Source organism: Haemorhous mexicanus, chromosome 5 (genome assembly GCF_027477595.1).
Source record: "Haemorhous mexicanus isolate bHaeMex1 chromosome 5, bHaeMex1.pri, whole genome shotgun sequence".
NCBI classification, from domain to species: domain Eukaryota; kingdom Metazoa; phylum Chordata; class Aves; order Passeriformes; family Fringillidae; genus Haemorhous; species Haemorhous mexicanus.
In genome coordinates, this window is record NC_082345.1 from 35325558 (window position 1) to 35342613 (window position 17056).

The 17056-nt window shown below is 40.5% G+C and overlaps 1 protein-coding gene across 1 annotated transcript in view; it reads left to right on the forward strand.

The window, feature by feature from the left end:
• The first annotated feature begins 2504 nt into the window (after positions 1-2504).
• The window catches only part of SLC6A15 (solute carrier family 6 member 15), a 35390-nt gene continuing 20838 nt past the window's right edge, over positions 2505-17056 (forward strand). The window contains exons 1-2 of the mRNA XM_059846841.1: positions 2505-2657; positions 12272-12748. Coding sequence (XP_059702824.1) covers positions 12460-12748 — 289 coding nt within the window. The 5' untranslated portion in view covers positions 2505-2657; positions 12272-12459. The remainder of the gene's footprint in view (positions 2658-12271; positions 12749-17056) is intronic.

A 17056-nucleotide genomic window follows, 5' to 3' on the forward strand; every position in this document is an offset into this window, starting at 1 on the left:
AAAGGTTCAGGCGATGGTGAAGAGAAAGAGAGCGGGTTCCGCCGGAGGGTTAAATCCAGAGTTTTATTCCAGGGTGACAGAGTTCTGAATCTTGGTAACAGCTCCAACAGAACACAGACCGCATGGCTTCAGTCTCTTTTAAGCCCACAGGGAGGGGGGAAAGAGAGGATAGGTGAGCTACCAACCAGGTGTGAAGGAGGAGGGTCTCAGGGGACAATGACACCTGGACAGGCCAATGACCCCAGGTCTGAGAGGCATCTTTTGAACTTCTGCCAATCACACAACGCCCTTACTGGAATGTGGAACTTGACAGACAGCACTTAGGAAGAGGGCAAGTGGGCAGGGGGAAGGGAAAGGAGAAGTTAGCACAGCTGAGGGACAGAATATAGCTTCACACCACAACAGTGCCCAGTGACAGGACCTGAGGCAATGGCCTGAAGTTATGTCAGGGTTTAGGTTGGATATTAAGGAAAGGTTCTTCCCCCAGCAGGTGGCTGGGTACTGGAACAGGCCCCCCAGGGAAGTGGTCCCAGCATGAAACCTGGCAGAGCTCAAGAAGTGTTCAAACAATGCTCTCAGACACATGGTGTGTGAGGGGTCGTCCTGTGCAGAGCCAGGACTTTGGACTTTGATGATCCTTATGGGTCTCTTCCAACTCACGGCATTTAAAACTCTACATGAGTGACAAGATAGCAAAACCTAGCAGAAAAATGAAATTGGCATAACTGCTTTTCTTCCAGTCATTTTCTCTCCTTCTGCATTTTTTTTCTCTAAATGTTTGATGGTGTAGAACTTTTGTACATCAGCACTTGGGCTTTGCTTTTTACGATAATGATTTTTGTTGTGCTGGCATGTCTTGCTTTCCACTTAGATTTTTTTCTCTCTATCCTCAAATCTCCTGAGTCACAAGCAGAGACACTTGGAGAGTCAGACAAGCAAATGAAGCTTTCTCTGTGTCTGTGTGCATGTAGCACCCTACGTCAGATCTTAGCTCACCATTAAGGGCACATAGAATTTAAAGGGATCTAGAAATGACCTCTTCCTATTTCAATTAACTATGCAGTCATCTGATTAACATTACTAGTTAATTTACTAAATAAAAGTATCACTCATGATCTGGCAAATGAAAGCATAAATTCCTCCTTTTATTAGTACTTAGTGTAAAAGAAACTTAATTCACAGTTAGAAACTTACTCAAGGCAAGTTCATTTTTCCTGAGTTGCAAAGAATATTCAGTGAGTACATAATCTATTGTCTACAGGGCTGTTTCTATACATAATTGAAATACACTGTGGAAATTATTATTTAAGTGAACTAGCACCAATAGCAAGAAATGCACAATGCTCTGATGAATTACTTTTAATAATGAAGCTTTTTTTTTTAATTCATTATTAAAATTACTTTTAATAATGAATTACTTTTAAAATGAAAATAAGTTTGTATCACAGGTTTCTCAGTAAAAGATGAAGGAAATGCAAATCATATAGGCAGACTACCTTCCATACTCTGGAGGAAAATCTCTCCTTGATTCACGAGATGTAATAAGGTTATGTACGTTAAGACTGAAGCTGTCGCAATAATTGTTCACACAGCGAGCATTAAAGCCAGTTCATTCTCTATTCAATCGTGCCTATCCTCAGCAAAGCCAATGAGCCTCTCCCACCTGGCTGCCGCGCCTTTGAACAACTCACTTCCTCATCTTTACTACGTCTTCCTTGCTAGACAGGATCGATCTGCCTCTCTTCTCTTTTTTTTTTTTTTTTCCAAAAGAGAAACGCAAGCAGAGAAAAAACTGACCGAAAGACAGTGAACACTTAATGACAGAACATTTCGGGGAGGCGTTGAAGCCAAACATCGCCTTCCTGCGACTGAAGCAACTGCAGGAGTCAGGACTACAAGACCTGTGCACCATCACCACGGGGATGATCGGCGCCTTCCACTCTTCTCACAGTCGCTCCATCCCGCTCCGAGCCCGCCCCCAGCCGCCTGCCGGCCGCCAGCATTTAGGTGTTGCACTTGCTGCGGCCGCCCCTCTCCTTCCGACAGGCTTCTCTTCCTTCCTGGCTCCCACACCCCTCATTCCCACTGACCCCCTTCTTCTAGAAAACCTACGTGTTCCCCTGTGTGCCGACCTCCCGCCTCCAGGCTGCCCCCGCCCGTGTGCCGCTACCCCACCAACAGCAAGGCCAGGGCGGCCGCTCGCAGCGTGAGCGGCACAAGGACCTGGGCACCGCCACGAGTCTGGGCGCAGAGAGGCGGAGGCGGCAGGGGATGATGATGAGGATAGAAACGAGGCACCCGCGGTGCCTAAGCGTGGCCGCGGGGATTTTGGCGCGGCCGCCTCCTTCTCCTCTCGCTGCCGTGTCTGCCTCCTCCCCGCCCGCCTCCGGCGGAGAGATGCTGCTGCAGGCGGGTGGGTGGGCGCTCCTCCCTGCGTCAGGAGGTGCGGCTCCCCCGGCCCGGCGCTGCCCTCCCCTTTCCTCTCCCCCCGCCGCTTTTATGTCTGTCTTTAAACGCCGCCGCAGTGAGGGCTGGGCACATGTGGCTGCCACCGCCTGCCCGCTGCTGAGCCCCACGCCCGCACGGCCCCGCTCGCCATCCTCGTCCGCGGGGGCACCCGGCCCCCCCTTTTCGCAGCTGGCACCCGGCGGGCGGAGGTAAGGCACGGCAGGGCACGGCACGGCAGGGCACGGCGCGGCGCCGAGCATGGGTGCGCGGGGCGGCCCGCGCTTTCCCAGCCCTGCCATGCGGCTGGGGCCGCGGGGGAGCGTGGCAGCCTCGCGTGTGTCGCCGGTCGGGAAGGGACAGGATGTGTGGGGGGTCCCTTTCCGCCCGGCGTCCGCCTTCCTGCGGGTCAGGGGTCCCCCCAGCCCAGCCGGGGCTTTCGCCCTGGTGCCAGCTTGCCGCTGGCGCGGAGAGCCGGCCCCTCGGGAAACAATAGCGAGCGGCGCCGGTTAGAAGCCGCCCATGTGTTTTAAGTAGGCGGTAGGGTAAAAGGATGTACGGGGCTGTTTTAATCAGCTCTATTGTTATTATTGCTGTTGGCAAGGACGAGGAACTTAGATCTTTTTCCGAGTGAAAGAAATTTCATTCATCTCCTGTGTGTTGCGTAAAAGATGCATGTGTAGCGCGTGTTCCGTGCGGAGCGGGGGCGCGGACTGTCCCCCCCGGCAGCGCCGCGGTGATGTGCCGGACGAGCCCGGGCTCGGGGAGAGCGGGGCGAGCCGGCCGCTGAGGGAGCCGGGCACTATCGGGAGCCGCCCGCGGGCTCCATCCCCACCATGTGCCGCGGGCGAACGCGCCACGGGGCGAGGGCCGGGCCCGGGCGCTGCATTGTTGCTGCGGAGCGTGGGCGTCGCCCGGCGGGGCCGCACGGTGCCTCCCGGCGCCGCGCCACCCGCGTCTCTCGCCCCGCGAAGGCGGGGTCACCCCCCGCGGCCGGGGGCTGGTGCGCCCCGGTGTCAGCCATGTTTGGGTGGGTATGGTAATGAGGACCTTCTCCCAACCTTTGTGCCTCTTGGATTTATTTTCTGTGGGCGATTTTGATGGTTGCAGCCCGCAGCATGTACCACGACATGTCCACAGGGTAGATTCATACCTACAGTGTTCTCCCAGTGATTCTTTTTCTCTTCGATTTGCTTATTAATCCTTCTAATTTTCTATGCCAGTGGTGCCTGGTTTTGTTCTCTTTTTGCTAGTGTTAGAGCGAACTGGAATTTCTTCACAAGGCTTTGCTTTTGTTGTGGAAGTAAATGAGATGATTTTAATATGTCTGCACAGTCACACTGACCTGGCACACGTGAGTTGTGATGGGATTGCATCTAATTAAGTAAATCGCACTGTGTTTTACTTGTTAAAAACCACATTATCATCAACTATTTTGTTTTCCGTGTGCTACTGCTACATAACAAGCTCACTGCTGAAGTCTTGTTTTCTAAGATAAGCCTAATAATTTCTAAATAATATGTTATCATGTGTGTGTCACTGTGGCATACCATAGGATATGGACCCAGTTTCCCCCCTACAGAGAAAAGTGTGAATGAAGTAAAGATTTTGTTATCTGATGTCATATAAATATATGCTGGATGTATTGTGCAGCCAGCTTCTCCATTTGATTAAAAAGCGATGACAACATAATCAGTTTCTTTCTATTTAGCAGTATATTTCCGATTATCTGCCTCACGTTAGAAAGGAAACTATGAAAAACACTCAGGAAAGATTGCTTAATTTCATTTTGGCTAATATACAAGTGTTTTGTTTACCCACACCCCATATTAAGATAACTATAGAATCACAGCCTGCATGCAGTGCATGTTGGACACACCCTTTGGGCTCAGCTCTGCACTTCAGACTGAAGAAGAAAAAATCCCATTGGTTTTGATCTGTGCATGAAAAACCAAACCATTCATAGCTGTTCAGATGTGTCACCAGTACAGAAAACTGAGTATGTGAAACTGCCAAGGCATCTTGAAACTAGTTTTACAGCATAACCTGATCCCTTTTGACCTTTCATGTCTTGTCGTTCTTGCAGTTGTCTTTTTTCCATATTGCAAACGCTCGTATGCACAAAATTTTTAAAATGCTGAATTGGTCAGAAAAAAATCACAAATTCTTCAGAAACACAATCTACTAATTGCAGCTATTCCTTTGATTTAGATGACATTGTTAAGGAGTAATCCCTGCTCAAGTGGCATGGATTTACCACTTGAAGTATTTGTGGTAGAATCTTTCTGGGAAGATAAATTTTTTTAAATTCTCTAGAGTAGTCTACCAAACGTGTGCGCAACATTAAGAACATTTTTACCTGTTTTCCCAACTACTTTCCATTGTTCTTTCACTCATCTCCATTAGTAATGTTCTTAATTAAAAGACAAAATACCTGTTGACATTGGAAGAAGTTTTCAGTCCCAAATTTTAATAGATCAGCATAGCAATGGTAGCAGCTTTTACGCATGACTTTTGAGATCTCAGAATTCTCAGTTGCAGAATAACTTTAACATATCAGCAGGTGGCCGCTTGGGCAACTCCATTTGTCCTTGAAAAGTGATTCAAAGTAACCTTGCCATTACTCAGGAAATGTATTGAAACAATTTAGGGGGGAAAAAAAGTGTGATTCGTGTAATGAAATCACATAATCAGATGTGATGAGAAGTAAGACTTCCGCTAACCCATATGTTCAGTTTGGCTTTTTGCTTGCGTATAGAAAAGAGGAAGAAGTAATCACATAAATTCTTCCCAAGGGAAACTTGATTGACTTCTTGATGCCCTCTAAAGCACAGAGGTCAGAGAATTAGGGTCTTGGGGCAACTATGTATCAGGTAATGTCTAATTTTCAGTAATTGATTCTGACACTTGAGTGACTTTAACACCTTATTGAAATGTTAAATATACTTTTACAACCTCTCACTTCTGAGAAGTGTGATAAAATTGTACAATAAACTCATGGTTCTCTTGTATCTTATATGGCGAGTGTAGAATATGGAGATTTTGTTTCAAGTTTTCAATAGTTACTCCTTTTGAGTTTGACCAACCAGGGGTAGAGTTTCTTCATCATGGCTGAGATCACTTGAAGGAGTGGTAGCACTGAATTTATTCGTTCAATGAAGTACATGTAAGAAAAGGCCACTGAATTAGTGATATACTTTCTCCATTTGAATAGGAGGTTGCAGTTAGCTGATCCTATAAGTCTCTGAAGTATTTCAGTGAGGTTGATTTGTGAGAAGAAAATACTGAGAAACCTGTGCAGAAGCGAAAAACTACATTAGGGCAAATTAATTTTTTAGAGATTATGTGCAGTGAAAAAAACCCCTGGCATTTAAGAGCTCTAGGTTGTAACATTCTGTCTCTAGATGTTTCTGTTGGGCCAGGGATTTGGCAGTAGTCATACAAGCTGTTAAGATCAAGTCTATTGATAATGAACTATCCTGAAAAAGAAACTTTGCTGATTTTGTCAATTTATTGTGTTTGTTCTATAATAGTAGGAAGAATTTTCCTGTAGCTAAAATTTAAGGAGACTAATCTGGACCAGATTTTTTTTGCATTTGAGTCTGTGCAGGGTTTTGTTGTAGGATAAAGCCATGAACAAAATTTTGTACGAATGGACAACAAGTTTCTTAGCAGTATGAAACATGCAGTGTCACTAAAAACTGTATAACTACCTGTATGTGCAGCAGGTGTGAATTCAGTCTGGCATTTTTAAATAGCTTTGCTGTAATATTAATGATTCTGTTGTAGACACCAGAATAAAAACTTTTTTCTAATGTGTTTGTCTCCCATAGCCCACAGAGCTCTTATTTTTTTTACAGTGAATGTGTAACAGATTTCTTTACATTCTTCAGTGATGTTTTCTGAGACATGCTAATACAAGTATAACTGTATATATCATTATCTTTAATTGCAAATGAGTTAAGCACCTATTGAATCTATGTATTACTGACAGGCTGTATTAAACTAGGTAGGAAAAAATGCTACTTCATGTAGTTCATGCTGAAGAGCAGCATAATGGTTGCTTCAGTTTATGGATAGAGATGGGCTTGACTAGGCAAAAAGGTTATGGTGTGTATTCCTATTTCCGCCCAAGAACACAATGCTGCATTGCAGCAGTAATTCAGTCTGTGCAATGAGTACTGCTACACAGTGCAACCCTTCCTGAAATAATTATCTGTACACAGATTCCCCCAGCGATAGCCATTCTTCACAGTTGCAGTACTCCCATGAAACCTGGTTTGCTCTTGCAGTCTTCTTCCTCTCTTTTTCACTCAGATAGATTGTCACTAGATATTCCCCACATCCTGTCTGCATAGATTTCTTTTTTGCAGACTTACAGCTGTGTGTTGCTCCCAAAACTTCACTTTTCATTTTCTGTATTGCTTGTTTCCATCATGGTTTTTCTTCCCAGCTTGTCTATTCATATTTGAGAAGCATTTTGTAAATTTCCTTTTGTTGCAAAAGGCACCTCTTCTGCACTTTCATGCAGACTGAAACATTTGGCATGAATACCAATAAAAATCTTTTATGAACATGTGTCATGGTGGTAATCCTGATTTTACTTCCATGTCCTCTGCTTAACCATACTGGTTTCTTTGTTGGGAGTCAAAGGGAAGACTTGGTGATCAGGAACATAAGACTCAAGCTTGTGGGACTGGACTGGCACACCACACTGGCATAATTACTTTCAAAACTGAGATTATAGTGATGTGAACTGGCTGCTTTTTATTGCATTTTGCCACCCTCACAGCAGAATGTTGGTATGTAACTGCTTCCTCAGGGAAGAATGCAGTGCTCTGAAGAGTAGAATGTTGTTCTCTTTAATCCCTTCAATGGCAAACATTGAACCAAAGAAAGGTATCGACGATTATTTGTAAAACAGTAAAAATGAAATGTAAATAATTTTGTCAAATCGCTGTGTTTCCATCAGAAGTAAAAATAAGATTATAAAATAAAAAATGCACTGTGTTAGAAAATAATATTTTTGGCTCTCCTTTTCAGAGGGAAGTGCTGGTTTTAAGAAGAAACGCGATGTAAGAATTACTGTGTTGTAATTTATGTTGGAAAAACACTGCTAGAAGTTTGTTAATACTTAGTTATATCACTTGTTGCAATAGTATTGTGGGGTGTTTTAAACATGAAATTGCCTTACAAATGGCTTGTTATAGAGGTTTGTGGTGAATTTCCAAGAACATGGGGCAGCTGTACTCATTATACTTTCAAATCTGTGAGGGGATTCTTTTGTGACTCTTTTTCTGTACATGTTGGGAAAATCTCCAGCCTTGTAACTTTAATTGCTTATTGGTCTTACACAGCTGAGAGAACCAGAAGTACAGTGGTGTTCTAGTAGGTATCTCTGTATTGATTGGCATGCAGATCTGTCTGATAGAGGTGCATCGGAGGGAGCCCGACACAAGGTTCACTGCCAGTGTAATGGTGAAGAGGAGCAGCAGTGTTGAACAGAAACAGGACAACTCCCTTACTAGGCATTCCTTGCAAAAACGATTGTGAGAAAAGGACAGGCAGTGATGTTTTTCAATATGTCTTTTGGTGCTTTGACTAATGATGTTCCTTTGGGTCTTTCTGCAAATGCTTGCAAGTTTGGTCAGTGGAGGCATTGCAAGTCTTATCTCCCTGTGCCAGCATTTCTGAATGCAGGCCTGAAGCTGAAGTAAAAGTTCTATAGTGAGCGTGGATCTCCCAGGGAGCTAATTTGGGTCTGAATTCCCTGTTGTAAGGGATTATTATTGCTTAATCTGCTAGCGGTGCGGAGGTCTAATCAGGTTACTTTACTTCTGCATGCTGGTGCATTGAGTTGATTCTTTTTCCATGGAAAAAAATAACAAAATTCCTGCTGTGTTCTGAGAGAGAAAGTTGGGGTCTGCAGTTTGCTTGATGTCAGAAAAGTCAGAGAAGTCTTACTGTTTTATCTTTCAGTATGTGAAAGAAATAGATATTAGCATATCAAGGACAATGCTAGTAAGACATAATTAAAATCTAGCTCATATGTTTGTTTTAGTAAAGTTTTTGCAAAAGTTGTTTATGCCAACTTAGATTATTGATTGCTCTTATTTCAGTGACAGAATAATTTTCTAAATATTCCTTTAACTGAACCATGTACTGTTCATCAATTTCCATTCTGTTGAATTCCAGCAAACAATACAGACACTTGTCAGGTTAGTTTAAGAGTAATTTTAGATTTCTTTATAAATGGAATTTTAATAAAAAAAGGAAAATCATTCTTATTTGCTCATTTCAGTCATGGAAAAGTCCAGAAAAATATTATATTCTCCGATAAATGTGGTAATAAAAATTTCCCTTCAGTGTTTTCATCTGACAGGTTACATCATTTGAGTCATGAAAAGGATGAGACACTGAGAACTTAATCAGTTGATCAAATTCCACGATCTAAATTCAAGACAGAAGAAAAAATACAACCTACAAACAAACAGCTTTAATAAGGCCAAATTATATTTTAGATATTTTACTTCTAATCCGAGGTACTGGTTAAATCATAGTAATGTTTTAAAATACTTGACAAGATTTAGGACTTGGAGTCCTAATGTAATGATAAATATAATATAATATAATGATAGTTTCTCCTAAGTATAATTTAAAAATCTACATAACAAATCCCCATTTTACTAAGGATTTACAAAATTACCTGTCTCATCACATAGTTCTTTATTTCTATACAAGGTAACAAGTACTGAAACTCTCAGAATATGTTTAACAGAATTTGATGTGATATTTCCTAGTTTAATGCTGATGAACTTCAGTACCAGATCACATCCAAGTGATGTGGGACCATAGAATAGCATTGTGCTCAAGTTCAGTACTCTGATGAGGAAAATGAAAGCCTGTTCAGGGATTCGTGTTTAGCTAATCAGAGCTGGTGAGTAACTCTACTCCTTTTCCCTATTCAGACTTCACCCAGGAGCATTCATATCTATACCTGGCTCAAGCTGAGTAGTTTGATACCAGTCTCCTGTGCAGGTTTGTTCTGGATCAAAGAGCAGCTTCTGTGCATGTCACTGACTGCGTTCTGGGAGTGCTGAGCACAGGGCAGTGGACTCCTTGCACAAACCTGCTGGGTTCACTCTTCAAACATTTGCACCTGATGGTAGTATCTCTTCAGAGAGGACTCCTTATTTGCTTTAGTACCAGTTCCTTTAATACAGAGAAAAGCTGTTAAATCTGGCAGTAGGAGAGTGCCTTTGGATTTGTGATGTGTCCGGAAGGACTGTCCTCATCCTTGGTGCAGTCTGGCCGGTGATGATGCATTGAGTTAGGAAAGCAGTCCTGTTAGAACCATGCACCAGTCTGCTGAGCATGCCTCCCACATTTTCTCAAGCCCTGCAAATGTTGCAGTCTATAGAGTGATATTTTTGTGGGTAACATACTGCTTAATGGAAGGTTAATGAAAGGGAAATTATTATGATACTGTGCTAGGAGTAGAAGTCTCAAGCCCAGTTTATCCTGAAGCGTAGCAGTGCAATGTTTAATGCATGACAGGACAGAGTGATGCAATTTTTGTTGGAAGTGACTCATCAGTGAGAGCTCCAGATAAATCATATTGCTGCTCTGCAAGTTACTCTATCTAAAATAATTAAAACAGGTATGACCTTTTAAAACATTTCAGTAACTACTTATCTATGGCTTGTGTCTTTTTGACTGAAAATCTCTTTTTGTTATTACAATTAGAGAAGGATTTCAGACTTAAGAGAGAAATACTGATGTCGTTTCACATGTGCAGCTGTTTCATTTTAATGTAATCCCTGAATTTATTACTAATTACTGGAACTGAGAAGCTGCTTTCTAATTTGCATCAGTGAAACAAAGGGAAAAAAAGTTTGAATTGTGACAAAAAGTAATATTTGAAGTAGCAGATGCTGTGGCTTATAGTCCCAGAGCTCCATTAGGACTGCTCAAATGCTTCATCTTAATGTATTACGTTTGCATTTTGGTTCTACATAGGATATCTCAGTCAGAACTAAGAGCCACTGAATCATGTATGAACTAGAAGAAGGTGTAGTCCTTTGAAGACTGCAATGCAAAAGAGAGAATAGATGAAAAGAGGCCCACACAGACATTCATTTAGCCCAGATACACAGGATAGAGTATTAGGATTTCTCTCATGTTCTCTGTATAGCTCAAACACTTAATTTTTTTTTTTTTTTGTAAGAACTAGTATCAGTCAAAGCAAAGCCTGGTGCTAGTCCCACTGCATGTCAGAAGGAGGGTTTATAGGACCCTGAACCGTTCAGTGACAGTAGTGAACATGAAGCAGATCACAAGCCAAGTAGGTTCTACTATGCTTAAAAAAACTGGGCTGACTGCCAGAGCTAGAGTTGCTGAGAGGAGGCAGTAACAGAAGGGAAAGTGAGAAGACAGTGACCGGAGTCTAGGGAATCAGTGAAAACAGGGTACAACGGAGTTCAGTAGGCAACTGGAGTGAACTTCAACTTCCAAATCCTTGGGAATTATTGGAAAAAGTGATTGCCTTGTTGGCTAGGAGGCTGGTGATAGGACTTGTGGTGGCAGAGGTTTTATTTCTGGTGCTGTGAAGTCTCAGCGTGATAAGCTGTGGGCTGGGTTCCAGTGGCTCAAAGTCTTTCCTTTGGCTCTGGCACAGAAGCAGCCGCGAGGTGCTCGACCTCCCAGTGGCTGTGTGAACAGTACCTTGCAGTTCTCCAGTGCAGGGGATTTTGTCAGGACATGATGCAGCCTTCAGACTGTGGACCAGATAGATGTTGCAGCAAGTCCATAAGCAAAAGCTGTAAGGTCTCATGTTTCCTGAAGTCATTTCTGATTCTCATCAGCAGTTCTTGATTAGATTACTTGTGTATTCTTTACAGAAGCTCTCTTCAGAGCTTTCATGAAGCTTAACACCTAATCTAAATCCCTTTTAAGACTCTTAATTGTGCAGATGGCTTTGCACACACTAGTTTTATCCCATGTGATTAGTGAAGAATTTATTGAAATACATTCCTCCCCAAAATCTTATGGCTGCCTTTTGTATGGCAGCTGCAAGCAAGTCTGTCTTTTTAAATGATTATGTTTAAGAAAAACACATACTCAGATGCAGGCATTTTAGTTTCTATACATACCCATTTGAAACAGTAGGCTTTTAAAATGGATCTGGCATTTCAAATATTTCAAATGGTTTCTTAGAAGCAGTAAATAATTAAAAATATCTAAAGCATCAAAGCTTATAAGAGTTGAGCATCTCTCCTTTCAAACTATGACTGTGATTATATATTCCAGGATGAAGAGTGATAAGAAAATAAGTCACCATTGCTTTTGAACTACTAGGTGCATCCTCTCTATCAAAATTTTAATTGCTGCGTGACTTTCTGAAATGGTCTGAAAAACTTAATTTACTTTGGTTAAAATATACTTTTAATAAACTCAAGTAAAGCTATTAAGTCAGGAAATTAGGGAGTTGGGTTTCTATATTTTATGTAAAGTACATACCCTTTTTATGCCTGATAAGAAAAATCTTGTTGTGGTATCAAAGTATGAGCGGTTAGTCTGTCAGTCCTTAGGAACTAAACCAAAACAAAACCCTTAAGAAGGTAATGAAATGTGTTTTATAAAATATTTATAAAATATAAATGTAAGTAGTGGACTTATTCCCTACAATTTGAAAGTGGTTTAACATCCCTTTCTTCTTGTCAAATCATTGAGATATGCAAAAATGGGTAAAACAAAGGATGCAATTTCAAAATTAAGTTTCTTCTGTGTAATAATATAATATCCTTTTTAATTTCTTTTTCCACAGATACTTTCAGTAGAGCAAGTGTTCAGAAACAGAAGTCCTTACTCTTGATTCTCTCGTATCAAGGACCCATCAGGCAATATCTTCAGTCTTTTTATTCAGTATTTTATCCCAAGCAGAGGGAGAGTCTGCTTCAGTGTCCATCTCTTTCAGCTGAACGTCATCTCCTTGCTGTTTGTTTCAAATTACAAATGCCTAAGAACAGCAAGGTAGTGAAAAGAGATCTAGATGATGAGGTCATTGAGTCAGTTAAGGACCTGCTCTCTAATGAGGACTCTTCAGATGATGCCTTCAAGAAGAGTGAACTTATGGTTGATGATCCAGAAGAAAAAGATGTAGATGTTGAAGAAGGCTCAGATGTAGAAGATGAAAGACCTGCTTGGAACAGCAAACTCCAGTATATTCTGGCACAAGTTGGATTTTCTGTGGGATTGGGGAATGTGTGGCGATTCCCCTATCTGTGTCAGAAGAATGGTGGAGGTAAGTTTTGTGATACAGCTGGTTGTACCTAGATGATGATGCTAACCTTTCAGATTACAAAGTTAGCAGAGAGAGCCACAGTCAAACCTGCTCCAACATGTCAAGTTTTTCTTTTAGTTTTTGCCAGAGTCTATGAGGAAAATCTCACATTCTCTTTATTTAGAAAGATGCATTTGTTGAAATAAGTAGCAGATTCTTCCAAGATGCCATTTCCTCATTTTAGGGTAGAAAGCTCTTGATACAACCTTAGCTACTGCTCAAACCAGTGGTTACCCATGACACATAGTTATGGAGGGTTGTATTGTTTAGGACCTGGTTATTGTGCTTAAGTGTTCTTTATAATAGTTTGACAATAAATCAAGGCATTAAAACTACATCCACTGTAAAGACCAAAGCAGCATTTGATCTTTTAGTATTAAGTGGTACTAAGTTTCACACCTTTACTTTCTAATTGCTTTTAACTCCTTGCCATTTGATCATTATTTACTTCTGGCAAGAACTTCAGAATACTCTGGAAGAGAAAAAGTAGGGGTTTTGGGTTTTTTAATTTTTTTTTTTTTTTTAACTGATGATAAATAATTTAAATAATTCCATTAAGGGACTGCATATGTTTTGGTGCTGTTCGACAGTTTACTATTTTTGTAAATAACAAGGTACCTTTCACTTAAAACAATGGCATCAAGCTGTTTGTTAGTTGACCATCTGTGGTCTTGAATGCAGTTTGAGGTATGAGGCTGGAAGCTTTCCTTCCTCTATGAATGCAGAATGCTTCTTCATCCAATGCTATACCATACCCAAATATACTACATTAAAGCACACTCTATCACAGCTAATTACTAAGCTGCATTCAAAACAAACCTCCTTTTATGATACAGAAAGTGAATGTGTACAGAAAATGAAGAATAGCATTCTACTCCTGCTGCTTTTTTAAAAGCTAAAGATACAACTGATGTAATTGAGGAGTATAGAAATGAGCTTAGAATATGATAAAAGTGTAATTCTTTATTTGTTTTCTTTCAATTCAAGCCCTAAAAATTAAGTTTATGCTTTTAAATATTCTATCTTCAGGATAAAGTTAAATTCTTTTATATCAGTAGATTTTTTTTTTTTTTTTGCTATCATTTAAGTTTCTTTTTTTCTCTTTTATTCTGTAGAGAAAGTAATTAAATTATTGTTTTAAGGTATGGTGTCAAGCTGTAGTCTCAGGGACAATGGACTACAGCAGTTTATTTTATGTGGTTGTGTTCCTTTGAAAGTCTGTGTCTAATGTAGTCAGGAATTTTGCAAGCCAGTTGGATTCTCCTTTGAACCACGAGAAGGGATCCATTGGTGGGCTCCTTGGGCTGTTGGTTTCATGCCCTCAGGTGCTTTTGAAGTTACTGTGTCAGTGAGGGTAAATTTAATTCTGGTCAAATACAAATAAATTAAGTAAGGTTAATAATTACAAATTTCAAGAAAAAAAAAAAAAACAAAACCAAAAAACAAAACCCCTAAAACAGTAAACCAGCCAATCTTCAAAGATTATGACACTTTATTAATCAAATTTGAAAAAGTAATTATGATGTCTATTGAGATTGAATTTAAGTGTTTTCTCCTGTGCTGTGATTACAGGAAATTGGATGCATAGCATAGTCTGTGGAGATACAATGTTTTCTGCACATGCTGAGACAAGAGTGTATTTGGCTTTTAACAATAATTTTGCACCATTTTAGCAAATGGCAGCCTTCTGAGCAACAGAGAAAAGGAATTGATCATTAGAGCTGAAGCTTGCTTGGTTTTCAAGTTAATCATAATGCAAGATGGAGAAGGTGACACAAAACTTGGAAATATGTACAGTCCATTGGTGCCTGTATGTGTGTGCAGATGGACAGATAATTGTCACAAGTGCATAGAAGAATAGGGGGAGGGAGTGAAAACTTCAAGCACATGGTAAGAAAACCTACACACATTTTGGATGAGGTTCTGTTTTCTGCTACACATATTATTTCTAATAAGTTTTCTAGGTAAAATTAGAGTGGTTTTATGTAACCCATGTAAACATCAGTGTCAGAACTGTTCTGTAATCTTCTGCTGATAAAGCTGATAAATACCTGTTGAAGTCTCTTGGTATAAGGTAAACTTTCCTAGTGTAGGACTAGGTCTCTACCTTCAGTTTAGACCTTCATTTTCTTCCCTGTGCTTAAGGAACTTATATCTGGAAAATACCATGTGAGGAGAGGGCGTTATATTAAAAAGTAGCAAACTGATAGATCCAGTTCCAATTTAAACCAAAAGGAAGTAAAAACCATAGTTACTCATTAGTTTCCTTCACGGCCTTCTTACAACACTAAAGCCACCAGTAAAAGAAAAGGCATTTCCTAACTATGAAATATTCTCAATTTTTATCTTTTTTCTAAACTTCTGTGACAGAACAGCAAAACAAACATAGATAAGACACAGCAAGGTTAGCCCAAATAGACATGTGTTATTCAAGATTTTTGTGGAAAAAAATTTTTTGTTTCCCTCTCTGTTTTCAATAGAGATTTAGTTTGTTTATGGCTGTGGCCCATTAGGCATTCCTAATGTCAGAGCTCTCTCCTGCTACAATGAGATACCTGTGACACTATCTTTAAAAGTAACTTGAATGGCACTATGCTGCACTGAGAATTTGGATGTCTGTAGATGTGTTTGCAATCTCTGTTTCTGGATCTGGTCTGTTTTACCAAACCAACTCCTTCAATTTATTTCTTGTGATTATTAAACATTTGCTCCCATTGCTTTAATTCACAGCAACTCATAAATATTTAGAGTAATATCTGGTTTTTTTATAGTTAACTAAGTTAAAACTAGGCTGGGTAGCTCTTTGCTGACTTTCACACTTGTCTTACTCCCAGAAAAATGTTTGTTGGGAGAGGTGAGAGAAAGGGCTGGTACACAGCTAGGTTGTATTTGGATCCACACTGGGGATGTAACTATAATGCTGAATTATCGAGTGGAAAAAAGAGTCTGGGAGCAGCTAAGAGCACTCCAGGGTGCTGACTTTCTTGACTTGGAGAGGAAGGGTGCAAAGGAGTTTTAGGCTCTGTGAAATAGGGGCTGAAGATGTTCAGTAAAGTGTTGAGAACTGACTCTAGATCTCTCTGTCCTCACCAAAGGCCCTTCTTACCCCTGGCATACAATGCCCAGACTCCATCTGGCACTTAGGGCCCCTCTTCCACTCTTTGCAACCTACAGATGGAAAAGCTCTTTCATCCTTGATTCTTGATAAAGGCAATTTATGCTGGAGCTGAGTATGCTCAATTTCATTTTTGCACTGTAGGATTTGTTTATTCCTCCTTTACTCCATGAAGGTGAATGTGTGTGTTTGTTCAGATAAGCACAGTTCCTATATAACAATTTCATAACCTCTGTTAGGGTAGCATAGGTTCAGAGCTGCCTCAGCTTCCTGTGCTTGGTAGCCTTAAAAATGCTCAGGTCCACCCAGTCTTGCCAAGATGCTCATAAATAGTGGCAAATGGGATTTATAATTTGCAGCTGCTCCTAGCTGTCATCTGGAGGACAGCCTTGCACACCTTTCACTATTTTCAAACAAAGAAAATATTTACAGTTTATTCTGTTTGGTTGTCATTTCCCTTTAGGATTTGCAGAAGTATAATGATACTGTTATGTAATTAGAAGTAACAAAAGCAAAATAAATTAGCTATTCTGCTAAAATGACTGTGTTACATTGAAGAAAAGTGAGGAGTCTCCAAGGTGCTACATGTTCAAAGATTTTGTGTTGCATTTTTGTGAGCATTAACTTAATTTTTCTGATTTTTTTTCTTTTCTTTCTTTTTTCAGGGTAAGTCTTTTTTAATCTCAGTCGAAAGAACTAAACAATTAGAGATAAAAGTTGTAAGCAAAATACGAAAAATTGTAGCAGATGATGCTGTCATTATGTTTTGAAAAGATTGACCTGGGTAGAGTCACATTGTGAGTTTTTAGAGTTAATTTGTCAGAATTTTTTACTGAAACACCAAGACATTGACATTAACCTTTTGTGGTCTAATGAAAAAGCCAGCAGTTGTACTTTTTTCTCTGCAGTGCTCTTAGAAGCAAACAACTAATGCAAGAGAAAAGGGAGCAAAGCAAATATCCCCTTGGACTCCAATACTCGAGTATGGATTGAGAGATGTAGCTTTGGATCACTAATTTATATTCAGTGCCTTGAGTTCACTGATGACTACAGTATAATTTTTTCGAGTTCAGTATTATCAGACTCAAAATAGTTGTACTTTAGTGGACTGAAAATGTCTTGTTTCTATTTTGCAAGTGCAATTCTTCAGTGAG